This window comes from Erythrolamprus reginae, chromosome 1 (assembly GCF_031021105.1).
Source record: "Erythrolamprus reginae isolate rEryReg1 chromosome 1, rEryReg1.hap1, whole genome shotgun sequence".
In the NCBI taxonomy this organism is placed as follows: Eukaryota; Metazoa; Chordata; class Lepidosauria; order Squamata; family Dipsadidae; genus Erythrolamprus; species Erythrolamprus reginae.
The window spans coordinates 341843465-341869250 of NC_091950.1; the positions used below are offsets into that span (position 1 = coordinate 341843465).

Genomic DNA, 25786 nt, shown 5'->3' on the forward strand with positions numbered 1-25786 from the left:
TGGATTGAAATATTTGCAAGGTTGCCATGGCCTCCCACTAGTTGATTTCCATGTTCCTGTGTCATTCCTGCTTTCTTGCTCATCAGGAAATCAGTGGGCATTGTGTTGTCTACACTTTCTGTCTCTTACTAAAAAGCATTACGCTTCTTAAAGACCCGGCATATTTCTTAACCAAAAGTAAATTTATTATATTTGTAAACATTTTCAATACATTAATTAAGGTCTTTTCAGAAACCATTTACTCCAGGATAGATTTTGCAGGGTAGCCTTTACAAATTACTGTCTTTGCTGTTTTCCAGGGAGCTGCTAACAATAGTTGCTAGGAAACAGAAATTATGTGAGTAGCTTGGTAATGTCCATTTCACAGACAGATAATGCAGAGAGCAATCTTCTGCAATTTGGTGTCTTCCAGATATAATGAGACTGTATCTCCCAGAATTCAGAGTTAACCATAGCTTTGGCCATATGGAATATGCCAAGTTGGAGAAGGTTATATTGGATTTTGCATGATCTCCCCCTAGTTTTAAAGTATTAAAAAGCAGATTAAAGGGAATACATTTCACAATACTTACTACACAGGATCAGTCATAACCATTATGCTGTAAGATAAGATTAAATTGCATTTAAAGTAAACTCTCAGATACGCTGGATGCTAAACATTGCCAATGCTGCAAGTTTTTATCAGTTTTAAAGCATTTCAATTTATTTGCAATAAAATTATTGTCAACAGTTGCTATAAACTTGAACTATTATAGGGACATATTATATTCAGCTTGTTTAATCACACTGATTGCTAATTTACTTCTACATGTAGTTCAGGAAGCTGCATGGAAGGCAGGGATGAGAATTGTTACCACTTCATATATTGCTGAATTAAAATTCTCAGTAACTCTGGCTAGCGTGACTAATGAGAAGAGATGCTAGAGGCTCTAATTCAGCAATATTTAACCATCACCCCTATCACATTTCTAAAGGCCCTCTATGTTACTTCACACATAATCTGATCCAGAAGTGGATTCCTCCTGTTCAGACTGGTTCGCCTGAACCGGTAGTGACCCACTGATGATGTCACAATGACATCACGAACCAGTTCGATCGGTGCTGGTCCGTGGGCACAGCCATCTTTTTTAAAAAATTAACATTTTATTTTTTCTTCTGAGCATGTGCAGAAGTCGGGTTTCCGGCACTGCACATGTGTCTCCATCTTAGAAACATAGAAGACTGATGGCAGAAAAAGACCTCATGGTCCATCTAGTCTGCCCTTATACCATTTCCTGTATTTTATCTTACAATGGATATACAGTATGTTTATCCCAGGCATGTTTAAATTCAGTTACTGTGGATTTACCAACCATGTCTGCCGGAAGTTTGTTCCAAGGATCTACTACTCTTTCAGTAAAATTATATTTTCTCACGTTGCTTTTGATCTTTCCCCCAACTAACTTCAGACTGTGTCCCCTTGTTCTTGTGTTCACTTTCCTATTAAAAACACTTCCCTCCTGAACCTTATTTAACCCTTTGACATATTTAAATGTTTCGATCATGTCCCCCCTTTTCCTTCTGTCCTCCAGACTATACAGATTGAGTTCATTAAGTCTTTCCTGATACGTTTTATGCTTAAGACCTCCCACCATTCTTGTAGCCCGTCTTTGGACCCGTTGGTTTGGGTTTGGATTTTTTTAAAAAAAATTGCCACTGCGCGTACGCTCACACGAGGCATGGCCACCCAATACATAAGGAAACGAACCAGCAGTGAGGTAAGTTAGAACCCACCTCTGCTTTGATCAGTATCTAAGATTCCAGACTCCATTACCATCTGAAGCACAGCGGCTAGTGAAAAGGAAGGTCTTCTCAGCAAGATGGTGCATAGATAATGGTCTTTTGTCCTATTCTTCACACAACCTGGTGAAGTGAGTTATGCTGACAGGGTGTGATTGCCCAAAGAGAGGATTGGAAATTGTGGTTCCTGGTTCTGTACCTTAACCTCTACACCAAATTGGCTCTTATTTGTTTGTTTGTTTGTTTGTTTGTTTCTTTATTTAACCAACAAGGTTCTAGGCAGCTAAAAATTCACCAAGCCTTGACAATGTACCATATGGATAATTGCTTTAACAACTTGCAATTTAATTTTTTCATTTTCTGGATGAGTATTTTTTTAAATTGGATTTTGCACATCTTTTGTTTCCTATTTGTGAATCAACTTCTTCCTCAGTCCCAGCAGAGCAGCAACTCTGCCTTATTTCCCCAGCAATGTTTGAGGAAATATTGGAAGGCACAAGCTCTTGTTCTTGGGAATCCTGGGAGAGGGATGGAATGCCAACTCTGTCATCCATTTTGATGAAACTCTTAGCATCCTCCAGGGAACAGATCAGTTGAAGCTGCAACACAACACAACTTCTTTAGGTTTGGAAGCTGGCAAGTTTTCATCTGTCACTCAATCAAGATAATGAGGATGATTGACCCAGAAGAAGGGGATTACCCTGGACAGCTAGTTTGGAGAAGGAAGGTTGGCAGTTTCAAAAATAAAAGATTGTATGGGAAAGTATACTCCAACAAAATCTTGTCTTCACATTTTTCCAGTGAAGAGAGGCTACCTTAACGATTATTACTGATGACAAAAATGCAATAATTAAGGAAAAATGCAATGTAGATCTCCCCTCACTGGCAGTTTTACAATAAGAATGGCTTTAACAGTTAGCAATAGATTTAAAGATCGGTGCATTAAACAAATATGCAAATAAAAGTCTGTCTTTATGCCTACTGCCATATTCGATATATTTATACTTTATTTTTCCTCCATTCACATGGTCTCCTGTCCGGAACTCACATGTCCCAGAACTGCTTCAGCTATGGTTTTGTTTTTGGTTGCTAAAATTTTGCATTATCTCCTATCTTAACTGATTCCTCAACTATTATTTATTTTATTTATTTATTTATTTATTCGATTTTTATGCCGCCCTTCTCCTTAGACTCAGGGCGGCTTACAACATGTTAGCAATGGCACTTTTTAACAGAGCCAGCATATTGCCCCACAATCCGGGTCCTCATTTTACTCACCTCAGAAGGATGGAAGGCTGAGTCAACCTTGAGCCGGTGATGAGATTTGAACCGCTGACCTACAGATCTACAGTCAGCTTCAGTGGCCTGCAGTACAGCACTCTACCTGCTGCGCCACCCCGGCTTGATTATGCTAATTACTGTCCATCACTGATGTGTTTTATATCTTAGCAATTCTTTTTTGATTAGGGTTGTTTTATCTTTCCTAGAATATGCATTTTAAAGATACAGAAAACAAGTAAAAGATATACAATGCAGGTATTGCAACTGAGGCCCAATAATCAGTAATAGTTGTGCAATAGTTTGGATGTTTTTGAATGTTCTTCTCAGGCATAATAAACCTGAAGGGTGGGCTAAAATGGATGAAGCTTGATCTATATTATTACATTTCAGGCTGCAAGCATAATTTGTTGGCGCTCACATGAGACCACAAAGTTATATAATTTCAGACTAATGAACTAGCTTGTCAACTGCTACAGAATGTGACAGGTAAGGGGGAGATTGTTCCCACATATGAAATGTGTGATGATTTCTTATCTGACAGAGGGGTGGTTTCCTAAAGTGATTTGGATGACTTATTCCTTTTATGAAAGACAATCCCATAATGCTGTGGAACCTAAGCATCTAATAGTCTAACTAACTGTAGAGAAAACAAAGTATTCCTTTACAGGCTTAGAGGGTTTTTTCCATTAATAGAATTTACAAAAAAGAGAAATGAGAGAAAACTCAAATTAATATTTTGTAACTTTTTAGTTGATACAACCAAAGTATCAGAATTTCTGACCCACAATTGTCCTCATGACAAATGTTGGGGAGAAGGAGAGAACAAAAACTGTAGTAATCACAAAAATATTTTAAAATCTGTGTGATTTCCATTTTAGTTAAGATAGAAATCAAGCATTGTGACAGTTACTCAAAGATCATAGTTCTCATAGAATGATAGCTTTTTTATTGTTAAGTTGAAAACTATGATAAAATTTGTTGCTTTAATTTTATGAATATTTTTGAAATGTGATTAGATCCATCCATTCATCCATCTGTCCATCCATCTGTCTAAGCATGTTGCATTTATTTTATTTTATTTATTTATTTTGTCCAATACACAGTGAGGGTTTTAGTGGGTATATATCTATATACACATAGTAAAATACATGATGAAGGGTATAGAGGAGATACTCACAGTAAAATATATCTAAGAAATAATAGAAAAGAAGATAAAGTAATAGAACATATCAATGAAAGAATAGAAGAAGAGATATAGGAATAGAAGAAAGGTATAGGAGATATTGGAGAGCAATAGGACAGGGGACGGAAGGCACTCTAGTGCACTTGTACTCGCCCCTTACTGACCTCTTAGGAATCTGGATAGGTCAACTGTAGATAATCTAAGGGTAAAGTGTTGGGGGTTTGGGGATGACACTATGGAGTCCGGTAATGAGTTCCACGCTTCGACAACTCGGTTACTGAAGTCATATTTTTTACAGTCAAGTTTGGAGCGGTTAATATTAAGTTTAAATCTGTTGTGTGCTCTTGTGTTGTTTTGGTTGAAGCTGAAGTAGTCGTCGACAGGCAGGACGTTGCAGCATATGATCTTGTGGGCAATACTTAGATCTTGTTTAAGGCAGAGGGGCGGCATACAAATCTAAGTAATAAATAATAATAAATAAATAAATCTTAGTTCTAAACTTTCTAGGCCCAGGATTGAAAGTCTAGTCTCATAGGGTATTCTATTTCGAGTGGAGGAGTGAGTGCATGCATGCTACTATTCACCAAGCAACCCTGAATGGCTCACATAGAGTAACAGTAAAATAAATATTAAGAATATCAGTAAAAAATATTAACCAGGAATACACTGGACAGATTCAAGCAACCTCCTGCCCAATGCTAGAGGAAGAGACCAGCTCTTTGAAACTTGCTGGGACCATCTGGATCTAGAGGAGGAATGTTACAAACAGGCACATTGACATGTTTCTTGGATTCTATAAAATGACATGTTATTTAATGAATCCATAACATGACTTGTTATGTAAAGGGATCTTGAACATGCCAACCTGGATCATTTTAATTTTAGCATAAAATCCTGGATCAACAATTTGGCAGTGATAAATCTATGTAGGGTACTTTACAGTTTTCAAATTGAGTATCTGGCTGATGATTTTGGTGGGTTTTGCCAATTTATTATAAATAACCTACCATGTTTTACCCTTTATGGGTAAGTGCTTGACTTACAACAGTAATGGAGTCTAGAACTTTCATTTTTTCTGGGGAAAATAAGAGATGAAAGGAGTGTGAGATATGTTCACCGCCTTGAATTTTAATAAAAATAATAAAGATGAAGTAAAAAAAAATCTGGAAACACCCCCCCCCCCCTCCAAACCTGGACATCCCAGAGTAATTCATTGTCCTCACATAAAACCTATACACAGTACTGTAAATTGTTGTCTGAATAGAACATGGCAAAAAGTCTGGCTTTAGATTGGCAAACGAGAAAGACTGTATACTTGTTCCTGATTTATTCAACCTATACGCTGAACATATATCAAGGGAGGTTGCGCTGGAAAAAATGAACAGTAGTTTTAAAATTGGAGGAAAAAACATCAATAACCTGTTTTATGCTGATACGTAAACATGAAAATGTACTTCAACTACTAGTAATGAAAGTCAAAGAGTACAATGAAAAAAAATCAGATTAAGATTAAAACATCAAGTTAACGACAGTAGTTATAGTAACCTGACAGTGAAGTTTCTGAAATGTTACTTAGCTTCTGTCTTAAGACCATTTAGCAGCAGTAAAGGAATCAGCAGTCAAAAAAATACATCATAAACCACATAAACCAACAATAAACCAGATACTATACTACAATGTGTTTTTGTCTACCATGGTCAGAATCATGCAGGCAATGATTTTCCCCATAACATTGTAAGGAAGCAGCCACTGGATTATAAACAAGCAGTATAAAGAAACCTTGACATTTCTGAATTTAGTATTAGAAAAGACTCATATGAATATATAGTCAATAAAGCAAAAATAGATCATCAAACGAATCCATGCAGACTTCTCATTCAAGGCAGAAAAGGCCAAATTGAAGTTAACAGGTTTTTTTTTAATTTTTACTAATTATATGAATACTTAGCTCTATTGAAAAGTTGGTAATGCTGGCAAGGGTAGCTGGAAAAAGAAAAAGAGGATAACCAGCAACAAGGACAACAGATTTGATGGCAATGATGATGGAAATAACTCAATAGTTAGGCTTTATCCATGCTGTTGCTAAGAGTTGACACTGGCTCAATGGCACATAATCAAATGATTATAAATAACTTATTGTGCAATAATGAGTTGAGTTGATACTGGGACTGAATGATGAACAGTACTATTTGGATATAAGCCTTTTAAGACAATTTGAGAAGGTCCACTTCTTTCACTGAGCACTTAAGCAACCACATTCTTTATGCTTTACAATATTTTTCTAAAACAGCTTTTTCCAACTGGAAAATGGCATTACTGACATATTGATTATAATTCCCTTCATTGTGGCAACAATTAGAATTGTGCAGTTGAGAAAAATTTGCAGGAACACAAACTGAAGATGACTTCTCTTTAACAATAAGTGCTAAAGATTCTGAACAGCAGTGCTTCCTCAATCACATCATTTGTTTTCAATTGTTTAACAAAAATTGTACCACTGTGCTTCCTCCAATATAATATTTCTAAGAATTTGCCCAGGATTGTGTAGTAAAAGTATCTCATAGTTATTGCACAAGAACTAGTAATGTACCCAAGTTAATGATTATGGAAATAATTATAAATATATCTTCAAACAGTATTTTAAACCATACCATTGCAATTTTCTTGAAAAAAACATGCCTAATGAATATATTAAAAGCAGGTGTATCATAGTCAGAAAGCAACCATTAAAGGAAATGGTTACAAATTGATTTTTCAACAACCACAAGTATGAATTCACTCATAATACTGTACATTACTGAGACTAGGGTGTTTAATTCCAGCCTTTCCCAGAGGAGAGGAGGCAGCTGGTTGAAAGACAAAAATAAATCTATTTATCATTATAGAGAAGAGTTCGGTTCTAAGATATTGTATACAGACAAAATAACTGACGGCTTTATGAAATCCATAGTCCATGGAGTACTATTCAGTAGGAAGAAATTGTTTTAAATGTTTTAATGACATTCTGTAGTTGCCCACAGAAGGCATACAACAGGTTTGCTCAGGAGACTAAGACATCACCAAAAGAGATAATCAAGGACTATAAAGAGAATTATTCTGGGGAAAACAATATGATACAGAATTTCAATAGAAGCTTGGTATTTTGTCACCATGTTTAGGTATCTCACGTATACAATATTCTAGCTGGAGGGATGTGGGCAACATTATGTTACCTTCCAGTATAATAATTAATTAGAGATCTTAGAAACTATAGAATAGTAAAACTATATTTAAGATAAAATTGGACTTTGGTTGAACTTTTGGCATATTAAGCAAAATAGTTTACTGAATACTGCTAATACTGCAGCATGGAAATGATTAAGACTGGTGACTTCCCTTATCTTATATGAAAATTCAACTGATCAAAGACATAATAGGTGCTGGGATCAGTATTCATTTGTTGATGATCAGAAAGTATGGAAAACTGTGACTTACATGTAAGCTGAATTAATGACTGAAATAAAGAAAAAATACTCTGTGGGCTTGTAGAACTGAAATAAAGGGGAAGGATGTAGTAAATTGGAAAGAAAACAATCTGATTCATTCAATGGAGTTGAGCAATACAGGGAAGTGAAGGTATAGGCTTATCTATTTATGGTATTTTTATACTACCCAAAAAATCTAATTCCAGTAAGCTTAGGTATGAAAGACCAAGGTGGGCTCCTATGGGTACGGTCAGGTACACAGTACCGGTAGCAAAATTTTGATTATTTTTTTCTTTTTTTCCCTTCTGGGCTCTGGGTATGCAGTAAATGAGGTTGAATGTGTATAATTTAAGAAGAGTTGTGTGTGCATGTGTGTACATATATTTTATATAGTAGATAATCAGGGGTGGGCTGCTGCCCGGATGGGGGGCAATGCAGTGGGGTAGCAAAAATGGAGCTCTACCCCAGAGCACCCAACCTGCATTGAAAGATGTTGAAAGAAAATGCATAAACCACACCCACAGTGTGGTAGTAAAAAATTTGGTAGCCCATCACTGGAAAGAGCTAACAGTCAGAAAATATGAATTGGTGGAATGGATTGTGACCTGGGGACACAGGAGAAAGAGCCACAGTCTAGACAACTATTATGCAAAAGATATTTCAGTCCACAGAAGGAAAAGGAGAATGGGATGCATCTCAGAAGGGATCCTCCCCTAATTTTCTGGAAGATAAAAGTAAGAGAGGGGAGTGGTACTTTCAGATTTCTGTTATTGTAACTTTACAATCAATATAGTTTAGTATTCTTGGTTTGTGCCTTTTTTCTGGACTAACTTCCATGTTCAGAACAGCTGGATTTCTATATTGGAGTATCAAAATCGATTTCATTGAGGGCCCCATCAGGGTTGTGTTTGACCTTGGGGGGGCTGTGTGGCTAGGGTGGGCATGGCCAGCTCGATGTCACTCCTGTCAGGGACACTTGTGGTGGCCCAAATGGAGTGGGGGATCCTCCTGCATCCATCTGCCAGCAAAAATGGAGCTCAGGGGGTCCACGTGAGGCCCTCCTGGGCTCTATTTTCAGCTGTGACAGCCTCTTCCAATCCTCTGCCACAGAAAACAGAGCTCAGGACGACCATGTACAGTCCTCCCAGGCTCCATTTTCTCTGGCAGAGGCACCGTGGGAAGTCCTTCACTGTTTCTGGGGCGACCCCATGGGCCAAATTTAAGTACCACGTGGGCCGGATCTGACCCACAGGCTTTGAGTATGACACCCTGTTCCATATTGTTCTGGGCACATATGAAAAAAGGACTCAATTAGCTTATGTCAATGAAAGAAACAGGGATGGGTTTTGGAGGAAAAAGTAAAATATTCTGAATAAATATAATCCATATGGGGGGGGGAATCTATGGTTAGCAAATAATTCAACATTACAAGACTATTGAGATAAGAAAAGAGTAAATGGATGATTAATGAATGTGGATGGAATGCAAAGTGAATGACCAATAGAAAAATATGTAAAACTGATTTTATCACAGAGAGAAAAAGGATTAAATGTCAAAATAAAAGTGACAGAAGAAAAATGAGTAAGTAGAAACCTAACAAGAAATTTGTATTAGATTGAGTTAATGAGAACCCCTAAAAGTGAGAATTTTGAACAAAAGGGACTGCATGAAACAGTATATGGACAAATGAAAGCAAGGGCTGCAAAAATAATGAGGTATTATGAATGGTATTTCCTTTCCCTTTAATTTCTTTTGTTTGTTTGCAACTTTTTATTCTTTCTCTGAACTTTGTTTAATGTTGCTTACTCTAAAATGGAATAGCAAGATGGGTATATGTATATTTATGTATGTTTGTAAGTAAGTATATATGTGTATTATACACATGCATTATGCCAAGTTGATTCACAATGCACATTACAGAAATACTTTCAGGCAACTGAATAAAGGAGATCTGTAAATATTAAAGAAAAGTACAGTAGTTATTAGTTGAAGTTAAAGTTGTCTAAATTCTGAACAATAATGGCACTGAACCCATCCCCTTAATAATGGGTAAAGGGTTATTACTAAAGTTTTACTAAAGTTTGCAAAACATTTTGTAGTCGTACTAGATTACGGATAGTTTATCTCTATATACGGTAAGTTTAATTTTCCTTTGTAGACAGAAAAGATACACATGGAGAAGTAACTCTGGAAGATAAATTAGAAGACTGTTTACTTTTCATTAAATGAAAGTGTACCTTGTGTTAATAAATGTAATGTGAGTAACTTCAGGGAATGGCTTTTCAACTTTCCTTATCTGATCAAGTGGAGATTAAAAAATCAGGATCCCTAAAATTCAACAACAACAGAATCACTAACTGGGTTAAACTTTTCTTCCAAATTAGTCCTTAGCCTTGGGCTAAAATCTATAGTCTATATCATTGATGGCAAACCTTTTTCTCAGGTGTGGGAGTTCTGGCGCATGTGTGAGTGACCACATCCATAATTCAATGCCTTTGGGGGGGGGCAAAAAACAGCTTCCCTCCCTTCCCAGAGGCCTTCTGGAGGCCAGAAATGGCCTGTTTCCCAACTTCTGGTGGGCTCAGTAGCCTCATGTTTCACCCTCCCCAGGCTCCAAAGGCTTCCCTGGAGCTGGGGGGGGGGAATAATGCCCTCCCCCATCTCCCGGAGGCTCTCTGGGAGCCAAAACACCCTGCCAGAGCCTCTGTGTGAGCCAAAAATCAGCTGGCCATCACACACATGCATGTTGGAGCTGAGCTAGGGCAATGGCTCGCGTCCCAGCAGATATGGCTATTACACGTGCCACCTGTGGCACCCGTGCCATAGGTTCACCATCACTGGTCTATATGCATCATCCCTCAGAATAGTCTTTGTTCCATATTAGCCACAATTTGCAATGCTTCCCTCCAAGATGGGTCCAGAAATTATGGAAAGCCAAACAATAACTTCTATGTGTTAAGGAAGGAAAAATATGATAGGTGCACATGGATTTTGGACTGGTAACAGTCTGGGGCATTTGCCTGGAAGCAACCATGATTTAAAACCACTTTAAATGCATAAGATATTATTGGCAGCTCCTCATCTGAAGAAGAGCAAGAGAGGAAAGAAGTCCATAAAGCCTTGTTAGAATTACAACTTTCAGGCAGAGAAGAATCTAGGCCAAGAAACATTATAGACAATGCAATAGGAATCTTCTTCTCTGTCATTTTCTTAACACAAAAGGACATATGAAACTGAAAGCTATGAGATAAAGATTTGAGGATGCCATAAACAAAGACTTTGTAGGATTAGGGACTATGTCACAACACTGTAAATTTTTCAAGAGCTGGAAACAAAGACTTCCTTTATTAAGCTGGGCAACGTAAATCCTTCTATGAATTTTCGTACCTTGTAAAATTCTCATCAGAATTTTCTGGCTTGGTCTTTCAGATCACTGAGTATTAGTTTCTGTAATATTTTACTCTGAAGATCAGACATGATTGCTTTCCTAGCTTTTGACCAATTGCTTTTGTCTTGGACCGACTACTGATTATTAGTTTGGAGATACAAGCAGTACACGTAATGTGCCAAAAATGGGAGATTTGTTCACAGAGCAGAACTAATAATAGAAAAAATGCAGTGCTCTACGAATATTACACAGTCAGTGATAATATACTTCATGCATCTTTTTAAAGTGTATTTGCATATGTCAAAAATACTACACCACACTTTTAAAATATTGACTTTTTCCATTTTGACTTAATATGACTATGGGATTATCGTATAACTACAAACATCTTCAAACAACTGAGAAATAATTTGAGGATTTCAATCGGAATGGAGCTAAAAGGGATCTTGGAGGTCTTCGAATCCAAGCCCCTGCTGAAGCAGGAGACCCTATACCTGTGATGGTGAACCTATGGTAGGTGTAGCACTGTGCAGTATATAAATCCAAATGCTATTGTTATAGATGAACCGTTGCACTTACCTGAACGGTCTTCTCGCTGCACTGCAAGGAGAGTCCAACATGGGTTAATCTACAGCCTATTGGAAGGGACTGAGTTAAAAATTAGCATAAATAACCGGTCCAACCCCCATGTTGCCCTCTCTGGGTCAGTCTTATAATAAAACGAAGTCATAGTGCTAGAAAAACAAGGAAACTTTATTCAACTGATTCAACAGAATCCAAACTCAATTATGAATCGTCTAGTGACCCTGGGCCCGTTAGCCGGGTGGGTTTGGACTCTCCTTGCAGTGCAGCGAGAAGACCGTTCAGGTAAGTGCAACGGTTCTTCTCCACTTGCACTGCTTCGGAGAGTCCAACATGGGATATACCCAAGCTTTAAACCATTAGGGAGGGAGAAGGCTGGACCAGGGGCGCAGACTCGGTGCAAACTCTCTGCAACACTCTGCGTCCAAAGGCCGCTTCAGCTGAAGCGAAACTGTCCAAACGGTAGTGCTTGATAAACGTATTGGGGGCAGTCCAGGTTGCTGCCCTACAGATATCTTCAAGGGTGGCCTGTGTCGCCCAGGCCGCTGATGTGGCTGCACTTCTTGTAGAATGGGCCGTGATACCTCTAGGTATTGGTGCAGACCTTGATTTATATGCTATGGCGATGCAAGAGCGTATCCAACAACTGACAGTCTTAGAGGATACTTTATTCCCCATGGATGCCGGGAAGTAGGAAACGAACAGGGCCTCTGTTTTCCGGAAGGAACCTGTCCGTCTTATGTATATTTTGATGGCACGACGGACATCAATCTTGTGCCACTTTAGTTCCAGTGGATGTGACCCTTTGGCACAAAAATCCGGAAGGATGATGTCTTGTGACCTGTGGAAGACAGTGTTTACTTTTGGTAAAAAGGTAGGATCAGGCCTCAGGACTACATTGTTTGTATGAAAAATGCATAAGTCCGGTCTGATTGACAAGGCCGCGAGTTCGGATACTCGCCTCGCTGATGTGATTGCTGTTAAGAAGGCCGTTTTAAACGATAAGAGACGAAGTGGAATATCTCTTAGAGGTTCGAAGGGAGGTTCTGTCAAGGCCTGTAGGACCAGAGGTAAGTCCCATGTAGGGAATCTGTGAATGGTGGGGGGTCTGATGTTCGATGCCCCCCTGATAAAATCCCGAATCCATGGGTGTTGTGAAATTGGGCGAGAAAAGTCCATTTTAAGGATTGTGGCTATAGCTGCCGTTTGCCTGCGAAGCGTGTTGGGTGACAGTCCTTTGTCCAACCCAGCTTGTAAGAATTCTAGGATCTGGATTACGGATGGGTCCTGTGGGTCCTGATGACGGTTTCTACAAAATAAACAGTATGCCCTCCATGTGGCCTGATAAATGCGGGTCGTGGAGGGTCGGCGAGCTGCCTGCATAGTATTTATTACTTTGTCCGGTAGTTGTTCTCTCCTCAGTCTCTCCCCCTCAAGTGCCACACGGCAAGACTCCACCACTGAGGGTCTGGGTGGTAAATCGACCCCTGTGTCAGGACCACCTTGTGGTGTGGGATTCGCCAGGGGGGAGAAATTGAAAGACCCATCAAGTCTGCGAACCAAGGCCTCCTGGGCCAGAATGGGGCCACCAAGAGGATTTCCGCTTGTTCTTGCAGCAGTTTGTTGACTACCCTTGGGATCAGACAGACTGGGGGAAAAGCATATAGCAGACCCTCCGGCCACTGGCATGACAGGGCATTGATCTGCTCTGCTCCCGGCGAGGGGAACCTTGAAAAGAACCTGGGCAATTGGTTGTTGTGATGGGTGGCAAACAAATCCACCTGTGGTGTCCCGTATTTGTGAATGATCTCCATGAACAGATCGTTGCCCAGGCTCCACTCCGCCAGATTTATGGTGGTCCGGCTGAGCCAGTCTGCTTGAAGATTTGAGATGCCGGATATGTGTTCCGCCCTCAAGGATGATAGGTGTCGTTCCGCCCATTTGAACAGGGACTGGGATTCCCTCATCAGGCGACCCGATCTTGTGCCGCCCTGATGGTTGATGTGCGCCCTTGTCGCCACATTGTCTGTGAGGATCAATACGTTCTGACCTCTGACCTGTGCAGTGAAATGTCTGAGAGCCAGGTGAACGGCTCTGAGCTCCAGGTAATTGATGTTTGGGCATGTGAGCTCCTCTTCGGTCCAAAGGCCCTGGGCCACTCCCACCTCGGAGTGCGCTCCCCAGCCCGAGAGGCTCGCGTCCATTGTTATGGTCATCTCCTGTTGTGGCAGGAACGGTGATCCTTGCGTGAGGGCTGATGACTTCCACCAAGGAAGTGATTTCCTTACTTCGTACGAAATTGTCACTGATGCGGACGAGTGACTCGTTCTGTTCCTCTGAAAGGGAATGAGGAACCATTGCAGAGGCCTGGCATGGAGCCTGGCCCAAGGTAGAATGTCTATACAAGATATGAGTACCCCCAACAGTTGAGAGAGGAAGGCTAAGGTCGGAGAACGGTTGCGTTGTAGCTGTGTGACCAAGGTTTTGACCTTGGCTTGTCGTTCTGCTGAAAGGAAGACCATGCCAGTTGTGGTGTCTATGTTGGTGCCTAGGTGAGGTAGGTACCTTGTTGGTGTAAAGTGGCTCTTTTGATGATTGATGGAGAAACCGAGGTGTTCTAGTGTCCTCATGGTTTCTGTTAGGTCGTGGTGAGCCCGTCCAGGACTTTTGGACAGGATGATGATATCATCCAGATACGCCATGAGGCGTAGTGGACGAGACCTGAGATGAGCTGTGAGTATGTCCAGTAACTTTGTGAATGTCCTGGGTGCAGAAGATAGGCCGAAAGGCATGGCCTTGTACTGGAAATGCTGGTTGTCGAGGCAAAACCGAAGGTATTTCCTGTAATCCTGATGTACTGGGATATGCAGGTAGGCCTCTTTGAGGTCTATCGACGTTAACCAATCCCCTTGGCGAATTGCTGCTAATATTGTCTTTAGGGAATGCATCTTGAAACGCCGATATTTGAGGTATATGTTTAGTTGTTTCAAGTTTAGAATGAGGCGGCAACCACCGGAGGCCTTGGGTACTATGAACACGATTGAATAGTATCCCCGCCCCTCCTGATGGGACGGGACCCTTTCGATGGCGCCTATCTGGAGGAGGTGGTTGATCTCGTGATACAGAAGGTTGTTCTTGAGGTTGTTGAAGGTTGTTGGGCATTGCAGGAACCTGCTGGGGGGTTCCTGAATAAATTCCAAAGTGAGACCCTGAGCTATAGTTCTTAGAGCCCAAGAGTCTGTAGATATGGCTTCCCAAGAGGCGGTGAAGTGTTGTAGCCGTCCTCCTATAGGAAAGTTCTCGATGGAGTCATTTGTTCCTTCTATAACCTCCTCTGCTGGAGCCTCTGTATGGTCTCCTTGATTGTTGGAATTGTTTATTCCGGTCTCCAAAGCCACCCCTGTCTGCTCTGTACGAAGTTTGAGAGTATGACCCCTGAGTGTATGACCTTCCAACCTGGGGTGCATTGGAGGAGGTCTCTGCCCGAAAGGGTGGACGTCTGAAGTATGGTGTGGTCCGTCTGTCTTGCCTCCTATAGGTTCTGGGTAAGACCTTCTTCTTGTCTTTATCCTCTATGAGGACCTTGTCAAGAGATTCACCAAACAATTTAGCACCATCAAATGGGGCTGAAGCCAGACGCCATTTGGACTTGGCGTCAGCTTGCCATGTCCGGAGCCAGAGTAAGCGTCGAGCCGACTGATTTGCTGCTAGAGCCCGTGAAGAAAAGCGGGATGCCGATAAAGTGGCGTCCGCGGAGAACTCTGCTGCCGCTAATAGCTTGTTGAGGTCTTGCCTCAAGCGGCCATCTTCCGGTCCTAATCTCGTGAGCATGTCTTGCAGCCAAAGGACCGACGCTCGGTTAAAAAATGAAGCAGTTGAGGCTGCTTTGAGGGCCCATGCATTCATTTGATGGGCCTTTTTGATTATGCTCTCGGCCCTCCGGTCTTCTGGTCGTAGGCCGTCTGCCACCTCTGATGGCACAAGCGCATTAGAAACAAGAGCCGCTACAGGGGCATCGACAGATGGGAATTCTAGTAAATTCTCCAATTCTGGTTCAAATGCATAGAATTTCCTTTCTGAGACTGTTGGGCCTAGAGCACCCGCTGGGTATTGCCAGGGTCTTTTAACATTGTCCAAGAACAATTTGGGAGCAGGTATACAGTCTGCATCCCTCTGGGTTTCAGTAAGTACCCTTGAGGTCGGTTGAGTGATCGCTGCCTGGTCAGCGGGCTTGCCAGGTGCATCTGAGGCGATAGTTAGTTTAGCCTTGTTCAAGAACACACGAAAAATAGAGGGCCTAAAGAGGCCAGTATATGCCGGGGGTTCTGGAGGTACACCCTCATCCTCTGATAGGCCATCATCCGGATCAGAACCATGCTCCCTAAAGCCCATGTCCCCCTGAAAGGATTCGTGCGTGGGAGATGGGGGTGCCGGAGCTGCCCATATATTCCTCTGGACAGATGGAGAAGGGCGAGGCGAAGCAGGGGGGGCACTGGGCATGTGTTGTTGGGCCCCAGCCACTATGCCATGGGAATAGGCCGAAGCAATCATGTCCTGCAATGCAGGTGGCAGGCGTTGCCAGGTGTCTGGGGAGGATCTGAGGCCAGCTGCTGTCGGGGTGAATGAGGCAGTTGGCATTGGTTGAGATGCCATGTGCCATGCCGGGGAAGAAGAAGAAGAAGGCCTGGTAATTTCTGGCCTAGTTGGCTCTGCCACCTGGGATGCACCCCCAAACCTATCCGGTGACCAGTCCCGATCAGTTGCTGATCCCATGCCCTCCGGGAGCCCCGGGGGGGTAGTACCTGTTATAGGTGCATTTTGTGGCATGGCAGCTTGCTTTTGCTCCTCCAATTGCTCCTCCAGGGCTTTGATGCGCCTTTCAGCATCTCTCATTGCAGAGGAGGTTTGCGAAGTTTTAGACTTGGGCTTGGAAGAGTGAGACTTCTCCTTAGCCTTTGTGATCGGGGCTTCAGCTGTCCCCTGTTGGGCTGGATCGGCCATGAGGATGATTATAAGGCTCCGTGAGACCAACAGGTAATTATAGCTGCGTTTGAGCAATTTGGTCAGTAAAAATGGCCGCCGCTATTATGTTCCGCCTCTTCCTGTTACACAGGACATCCGGGCGATATAATTGGGTAATCGGGCTGTCCGTCAACCCTCCAAAATGGCGGCCCGGAGCTAAGCCTCAAAATGGCGGCGCCCTGTGTTTGGCGCCTTTATTGTCATGGCCGCGCCCATTACAGCTGCCGTTACGAACGGCGATGATCTTTCTCGGGCTTCCTGGCTCGGCGCTCCGCTCGCCGGCTCGTTTCCCAGCCGCGGCTTTTCTTCTCTGGCGGGAAATTCAAATGTCCTCTTTTCGTCGTGTCCGGCTCCCGATGGTCGCTCCGAACAGAGGTATGGCTGCGCAGGCCGGGGACCTCGTTCCATGGGCGACGCCCGGTCCTTGGAGCTGTACCCTCGCAGGGAAGAGGCTCCGACCTGGGTGAAGAGAAGTGGGCATGGCTCCGCAGAACCAGGGGCCCAAACTGCCGAAATACATCGTCCAGTCTCTGAAAGACAAACAGAAAAAATTTTTATGTTAGTGAATATCTTAATATGCTTTATAATAAAACAATAAAAACAGTAAAAAGTTAAGCAAATGTACAAGCTAAAACAACAAGACTACAAGAGTCATAGGAGGAAAAACTCATGAGTCCCTCCACTATGACTGAGTTTTTTAGACTGACCCAGAGAGGGCAACATGGGGGTTGGACCGGTTATTTATGCTAATTTTTAACTCAGTCCCTTCCAATAGGCTGTAGATTAACCCATGTTGGACTCTCCGAAGCAGTGCAAGTGGAGAATAAGTAGCACTTCTGGATATTTGTATGAGTAAGCAAGTTGAGTTAAGAAAAAAATATAACTGTTTGCTCTTACATCATGAAAGAACCAGAAGCAACTAATAGGAATAAAACTCTTTTAAAAGTTTAAAGAACTCTGGTTCCAAAATGTGAGCCACTCCGAGTCTCCGGAGAGGGGCGGCATACAAATCTAATACATAATAATAATAATAATAATAATAATAATAATAATAATAATAATAATAATAATACAATTCTGGTATACCTAAGAAAAAGTGATGAAATAAAATAATTTCTAGAGCACACCTTTTAAAAATTCTCATTATTTTGTTCATTTCATTGTTTGTTTCAACCTATGTCTACCCTCAGCTCAAGTATTGACACATATTACGTAGTCAAAAGACAAATTTAGCTGACTTACCTGGCTTTGTGTGGAGCACATGATGCAATCACATTCAAAACAATACTGTCGCTTCAGAGTCTTCTGACGTTCAAGAGTGGGCATTACAGTTTCAGTATAACTGATGGTGAGCTGCATATGACAAAGACCAGAAAGACATATATTTTGAAAAATAATGCATATAATACTTATGCAGCTATTGGTATAGCCCAACAAAGGAATGGGGGGGGGGGATTCCAAGGTTAAAATACTGGATAATAGTCTAAGAGGGACAGCAGAACATTTTTTTCAACATTACAGTAGAAAATAGGTAATCATTTTATACCATAAACAACTTATATGAACATAATTAATAATTCTATATTGAAGCAAATTTCCAGTGAACACTCTACTGTTCACTGGAAAATATAGGGAGAATATATAGGGATTTCAACCTAGAGATTGAAATGTGACTTCTGGAACATATTTATTTATTTGTTATTTATTTATTTATTTTGTCAAGCACATATTAGATAACAGATATAAGTATAAACATGATTATGAATACGCGAAATGCATACAAATGAAAGGGAATATTAGGACAGGAACGGTAGGTACGCTGGTGTGCTTATGCACACCCCTTAAAGACCTCTTAGGACTGGGGTGAAGTTGAAAGTAGTCAGTCTAAGGTTAAACCTTTGGGGATTTGGGGAAGAAATCACAGTCAGGTAGTGCATCCCAGGCATTGACAACTCTGTTACTGAAGTCGTATTTTCTGCAATCAAGTTTGGAGTGGTTTACCATAAGTTTGTATATATTGTGTGTTTGTGTATTGTTGTGGTGGAAGGTAGGATATTTTATGTACTATAATTTTATGGATAATTTTATGTACTATGCTTAGGTCTGATTGAAGATGGTGAAGTTCTAAATTGTCTAGGCCCAAAATTTCAAGTCTGCTGGCATAAATTATTCTGTAGCGAGTAAAGGAATGGAAAACCCTTCTAGTGAAATATCTCTGGACTCATTCAATTCTATTAATGTCTAATATGCAGTACGGGTTCCAGACAGAATAGTTGTATTCAAGAATTGGTCTAACAAAAGTTTTGTACGCCCTAGTTTGCAGTTCGATATTACCAGAGAAGAAGCTACTCAAGATTAGGTTAACAACTGTTAATGCCTTTTTGGCAATGCTGTTACAATGATCTCTGGCACTTAGATCATTACAGATGAGTAGTCCAAGGTCCTTGACAGAGTGAGGGTCATCTACGAGAGCATATCCACCCAGTTTATATTTTATGTTTTGATTTTTTTCCCCAATGTGTAAGATAGAGCATTTGTTGGTTGAGATTTGGAGTTGCCAATTATTTGATCATTCTGACATATAGTCAAGGTCTTTTTGTAGTGTAGCAGCGTTGTTGTTGGTGTTGAATAGTTGAACTTGTTGAACATCATCAGCGAAGAGAACACAATTGCTTGTAATATAATTGCAAAGGTCATTTATGTAAAGTATAAAGAGTTTGGGTTCTAGAATGTTACCTTTGGGGAAACTGTTTACAGGTGCAGGGTTTGATAGGGAATTTCCTATTTTAACTACTTGTTGCCTGTTTAATAGGAACGCATCTATTATGTAGGGATATTTAGGGATATCACAAATATTTGTGATACAAAGTAAAATCAAGTGTCTAATTAGAACCAGAAAGATAAAGGATGGTTCAAATATCTTCTGACCCACAAAGTACTATGCCTATTGCTGCCTGTCAAACTAAACTAACTTAGCTAAGCTATAAGCACAAAATGAGTTGCAAAATCCATGCTTATCTTTAGTTTATACTTGGTCCATTGTTATAATAGATAATACAGTGGTACCTCAAGATACGAACCTAAGTGGTTCCAGGGGGAGGTTCGTAAGACGAAAGGTTCGTAAGACGAAACATTGTTTCCCATAGGAAACAATGTAAAGTCAATTAATCCGTGCAACAACAACAAAAAACCCGCAAAAAAAACCGCTGCCGCCTGGCTGTCACCTTTTAAAACAGCCGGGGGGGGGGGGCTTCCCAGCAGTCTCCTGAACCTGGAAGTTTGGCAAAATTTCAGGGTTAGGGAGGCTGCTGGGAAGCCCCGCAGCCCGGCTGTCACCTTTTAAAACAGCCAGGAGGCTTCCCAGCAGCCTCTTGAACCCGAACGCCGAACACCAAACCCCAACACCAAACCCTCCACCCTGAATGCCTCCTGGCTCAAGCCGGCGGCAGCAGACCGCCTTTGGGTTTTTGGCTCGGGGGGGAGCAGGAGGACCTTCCTAACTCCCTCCTCCCCAAGCCAAAAACCCAAAGGCGGTCTGCTGCCGCCCGCTTGAGCCAGGAGGCATTCAGGGCATGGAGGAATGGGAAGCTCAAACGCCGGTGGCTTCAGCTTCCCATTCCTCCATGCACTTCGCCCTGAATGCCTCCTGGACGCCTGGCAGAGCGCTTGCAGCCAGCGGGTGGCGGCAGCGGCGGGGGACAAAAGGCAGGCCAGCGCCCAGCTCCTGCCTCTCCGGAGCCGCCGACCGAGTGGAGCAGCGGCGCGGTGAAGGAGAGAGAGAGAAGCAGGCGGCGGTGGCAGGGGGGACAAAAGGCAGGCCAGCGCCCAGCTCCTGCCTCTTCCTAACTCCCTCCCCCCCCAGCCAAAAACCCAAAGCCTGTCTGCTGCCGCACGGTTTAGCCAGGACAGGAGCGGCGAAGTGACGTGGAGGAATGGAAAGATGAAACTGGGCGGTTTGAGCTTCCCATTCCTCCAAGTCACTTCGCCGCTCCTGTCCTGGCTAAACCGTGTGGCAGCAGACAGGCTTTGGGTTTTTGGCTGGTGGGGGAGAAGTAGGACCTTCCTAACTCCCTCTCCCCCCAGCCAAAAACCCAAAGCCTGTCTGCTGCCACACGGTTTAGCCAGGACAGGAGCGGTGAAGTGACGTGGAGGAATGGAAAGCTGAAACCGGGCGGTTTGAGCTTCCCATTTCTCCAAGTCAGTTCATCGCTCCTGTCCTGGCTAAACAGTGCGGCGAGGCTCAGCTGCTCCAGCCCCAGCCCCTTTTGGCCGAGCCTCCTGGGCCAGGCGGCCGCCTTCCGTCGCTGAGCCTCCCCGAGCCAGAAGATCGCGGTGCGCGGTGCCTGCAGCGGCCAGGAAAGCCAAGCCGGGCGTGTTGGTGAGGGCGACGGCGCTGCTGGTCACTTCGCCCGGTCCTCTCCTGCCTCCTGCGCCGATGTTCCCTGCTGTGTCGGGCGCCGCCAGCCCCGAGTCGGACGCACCCTCAGCCACCGCCCGCCCGCCCAGGATGCAGACCTGCTGCCTCGTCCCGCGCCCACCGCCGGCCCGATCCTGCGCCTTCTGTTCCCCCCCCCCAGCCAAAAATACAAAGGTGGTCTGCTGCCGCCCACGGAGCAATGGGAAGCTGAATCCGGCTCAAGTGGGCGGCGGCAGACCGTCTTTGTGTTTTTTGCTGGGGGGGGGAGCAGGAGGATCTTCCTGACTCCCTTCCCCCAGCGCCGGACCTCCTGCCCTCCCTCCCAGCCAAAAACCCAAAGCGGTCTCCCGAACCCGAACTTTCGCTGAGAAGCCCCGCCGCCCGGCTGTCACCTTTTGAAACAGCCGGGGGGGGGCTTCTCGGCGGCCTCCCGAACGCCGAACCCGGAAGTTCGGGTTTGGCGTTCAGGTTCAGGAGGACGCTGAGAAACCCCCCGGCTGTTTCAAAAAGCAACAGCCGGGCAGCGGGGCTTCTCGGAGGCGGGGGGCGGGTTCGTAAGGCGGAAAACGTTCGTAAGAAGAGGCAAAAAAATTCTGAACCCCGGGTTCGTATCTCGGGTTGTTCGTATGGCGGGGCGTTCGTATCATGAGGTACCACTGTACATCTTGACTCTTATAAACTTATTTCACTTTCTTCTTCCAGTGCATCTGTAAGAACATTGGAAGCTTTCACTTCCTTTCAACTAACCTTCATGTTTAACCTCAAACTGTAATAAAGGTGAACAAAAGGTTGTGCACATTTAGTTATGAATAACACCGTAGAACTCTGAAAAGTGCAAAATGTATACAAGTATGTATGTATTCCAATTATTCTATATATTTGGTAGGTGCCAATGCAAAATGAATGCTTTTAGCCATCATTTTTATACTATAGGAGAATGCCCTAGTCTTATTCACCTACTGGGTGAATATAGACCCAGTAGGTCTATATTAGGTTAGTTCTATATTCAAACGAACTCATAGATGAAGAACTACATTTTATGTTAATAACATCTTGTTACGTTTATGTATTCTACTTCTTTAATAATTTATTTATTGGCTTAAATGATTTATAGTGCTGCCCAACTCACAACAGGGTGGTGCAAAATTTAAATACGTACAATGTTTGAATGAAACTTTACCTAAGACTAGTGATTGGCGACTTCTGATCATAACACTCTAGGTCAGAATGGGCTGTCAACAATCCCTGAGGCATGAACTATTGGGCATGGTATAGCTACTACTGAGTAGAGCCAGAGGTAAAATGATCGTTTCTCTTTCCCTTTCTCCAAAGCACCTTCTTTATATTTACCACTCGTTATTCAGTTAAATGCTGATGGCAAAATAGATTACTTTGAGGGTGAAGGTTCATACTCTGAGAAATGTCAAGCTAGGTGACATTTTTAGTCACATTTAGGGGAATTACTAAATCCCCTAAATCCCCTACAGATTACTTTTGCCAGAGGACTGAATATAGTATAAGAAAAATCTTCTCTAATTAGGCTGAAGACCAAATGTTTCTGAGGTAACAGCTTGCCCACTCTGTTGTAGGTGAATAAATCCTGATTAAAGTTCTCGATCGTGTACTTACAATTTAGGAAACCAACTGTTATCCTCCTTCATAAATATTTCTATTGTGAGATTTCTTGAGAAGATCAGGAATTTGAAAGTTTATTTGGAGTGCTAATATGATTCAATTTTATAAAATATAAGGCTTCCAAGCAGCGGTGAAATCTACCTATTTTCGCTACTGGTTCAGAAGCACGCACTCTGCATGTGCGCCATTGTCGCGTGCACTTTTCACCCCTGCACATGTGTAGAGGGCTAAAAAAAATGGTGATGTATGGGCAGGTGAACAGAGCCTCGCATTGCCACCACTACTAGTTCTCTGAACCATGGGTAGTTGCTGCTACCAGTACACTTGTACTGCCTGAAACGGTACCATTTCACCCCCGCTCCTAGGGTCTGCTTTAGGTTTTATGGGTTTTTTTTAAATGATGACACTTTTCTTGCTATAGAAGGGTTAATTGTAAGTGTTTTGGTGGTGAACTTCTTGTATAAGGCTGTCAGTTCTGATGACTCAAAGGGACTATTCATTTAAAGGCATGAAATGTGACAAGCTTTATTTAATAGGTTTTAATTCTATGCTGTTAGCTTTGAAATTCTCAAGCTTTACGGTACGATCTAATTATTTTTAGCTATATATATATATGAACAGTATAAGCTAAAAATGCCGATATACCAAACTTCCTCTACCTGCTACAGGAACTATAATCCAGCACATGAAGAGATTCTGATAAGCTGCTTTCTAAAATGAACAGAACTGTAGAACTATAATATCAGCAAAATTACCTGCAAATTTAATCCTATCTCCAAATAACCAATGTTTTCTGTCTCTACATTATATTCTTTGCCTCTTTTCCCTCTTGCCAAGAATAACAGAAGAATATAGGAGGGAAAAAGCCAGGGGGAAAAAATGAAGTTTTATGCTGCTGCTGGACTAAGGTGGAATAATTGTTTCAGTGTAATTTGGATTAGATTTGAAACTCAAGGAGCCTCTTAATTAGGAACAGGCTGTCAGAAAACATACACACAGAGAGAGTGAGAAACAGGTACCAGATTCTATTTTGTTCATAATTCAGATCATTTGATATGGCCATCTTAAAACAAGAAGGAAAAAAAATGGTATGAAGGATTTTCTGACAAAAACACAAATCATTTAAGAAGGGTAATTATTTTTAAATAAAACGTACGGGAAAACAACTTTTGCCTCATATGTTCCTTGCAGGAAAGGTTTACTGCTTCAACATGGCTTTAGTCTGACAAATGTTTACAGTTGCAGTGATTTACTGCATGTTGAATTCCACCTACAGGTAGTTTTTCTTTGGTTTTGTTTATAAGCAGCACTGCAATGGTGAGGGGACCATAGTATTCGAAGAAAAGATTTATTTTGTTATGTTCCTCCTGAAAGCTATGAAATAGAAGTAACATCAATATATTATCAAGATATCCAATCTGCAGGTTTCTGGGATGGAATAAGCAACAAATTAATTACCTCTTCTCCCAAATGCATTTCTCGGATGGACCGAAGGTGGAGCTGGGGACCCTCAAAGATGACCACACAATTAGGGTCACAACTGTTGTTCAACAAGGACATGCTAATGAAGAAAAACAAAACCCAGGTAAGAAATAGATATATAGGAAAGCATTTGTTCTGCAAATCTATCTAGCTTAGTATCTCTCAGGTTGATACTAGATATTGCATAGGGAGGGACTCAAACATTGATTATGATAATCAAAGATTATGAGGTTGCCCACCTTTAGTTGGTGATTCTGAATGGATAACAATAAAGAAAAGTATAAAAGAAGCACAATAAAATTATCGCAATACAATGCGGAGAGATCTCTACATGCAGGTCTCTACTAAATAAAATCCACATGTCAATACATTTAACTAACTTTTAAATATAAATAAACTATACAAGTTGTTAAGAAAGAATTCCAATTATCTCCAACATAAAACATAAGCCACATATCTGATGTAGCAAAGCAGAAATATTGAATGTTTGATGATATTGTGACGTCAAAATAAATCAATCAATAAAAATAAAATATTACCTAGCTTGGGTAATGAAATAGCTGCAAGAAAACAACCAAACTGACAGAGCATCAAGGACACCTAATTTTTTTTTAATTATTATATATTTTTTTATTTTTATAATTAAAAATTGTCATTGACTGAGATGGGCAGCTATATAAATTTGACATACAAATAAATAACACCAACACAAGAATAGTAAAACTATCTCTTTGATAATGGATATTGAAATTATCTTTAAAATCTGGATCTGAATTTTAAAATGCCTGAGGGGAAAACGTGAATAAGGGAATACCCCCCCCCCTTTCTTTATCTGAGTGCAATTCAAAAAATTAATTTCTCTCACTCTCCTGATCTCATCATTAAGACCATTGGGGTTTTACTGCCTCTACTCAGGAGTGGTATATTTCTTAATTATACCATTTATTTATTTTATTTATTTGTTTGAAAAACATGTACAGGAAAGTAGTTTGTATAAACATAATATAAGTAAATAGTAATAATAAAAGAGGCCAATAGGACAGGGACGGTAGGCACAATGGTGAGCTGATGCACACCCCTTACAGACCTCTTAGAAACAAGGATTTGGGGGAAATCCAGAGAATGATCGATCAGCAGCATAATCAGTTCTAAGGGATTCTGGGGGAAATGCATTTCAGGCAGTGAAGGGCTACCAAAATTTTTACTATCACACTGTGGGTGTGGCTTATACAGGATGCCCTGTATTTCTTTCAACTTCTTTCAGTGCAAATTGGGTGCTCTGGGGTGGAGCTCAATGTTCACTAACCCTCCGCGTCCCCCCCCTCCCTGTTCCGGGCAGCAGCCCACCCCTGATTTCAGTTCATGCAACATTTATTACAAGAACTCAGGTATCCTGGAAAATTACAATTTCTAAGACCTCACAGGCCAGAATATTGCTGTTCCAGAATGCAAGGTAGAAGAAAGGGGTTTAATTTTTATTCATCACGATTTGAGTATTGCCCACAAGATCATATGCTGCAACGTCCTACCAGTCAATGACTACTTCAGCTTCA

General features: G+C 41.9%; 1 protein-coding gene across 4 annotated transcripts in view; it reads right to left on the reverse strand.

Moving 5' to 3' along the window:
* SMYD3 (SET and MYND domain containing 3) overlaps positions 1-25786 on the reverse strand; it is a 411511-nt gene that overhangs the window by 69765 nt on the left and 315960 nt on the right. For 3 of the 4 annotated variants that reach the window (XM_070734078.1, XM_070734076.1, XM_070734080.1), the window contains 2 exons: positions 24210-24312; positions 17942-18052 (listed from right to left, as the gene is read on the reverse strand). In XM_070734078.1, the coding sequence (XP_070590179.1) occupies positions 17942-18052; positions 24210-24312 (214 nt within the window). Of the gene's footprint in view, positions 1-2128; positions 2379-17941; positions 18053-24209; positions 24313-25786 lie in introns of those variants that run through there. The other variant, XM_070734079.1, reaches the window with a different exon arrangement.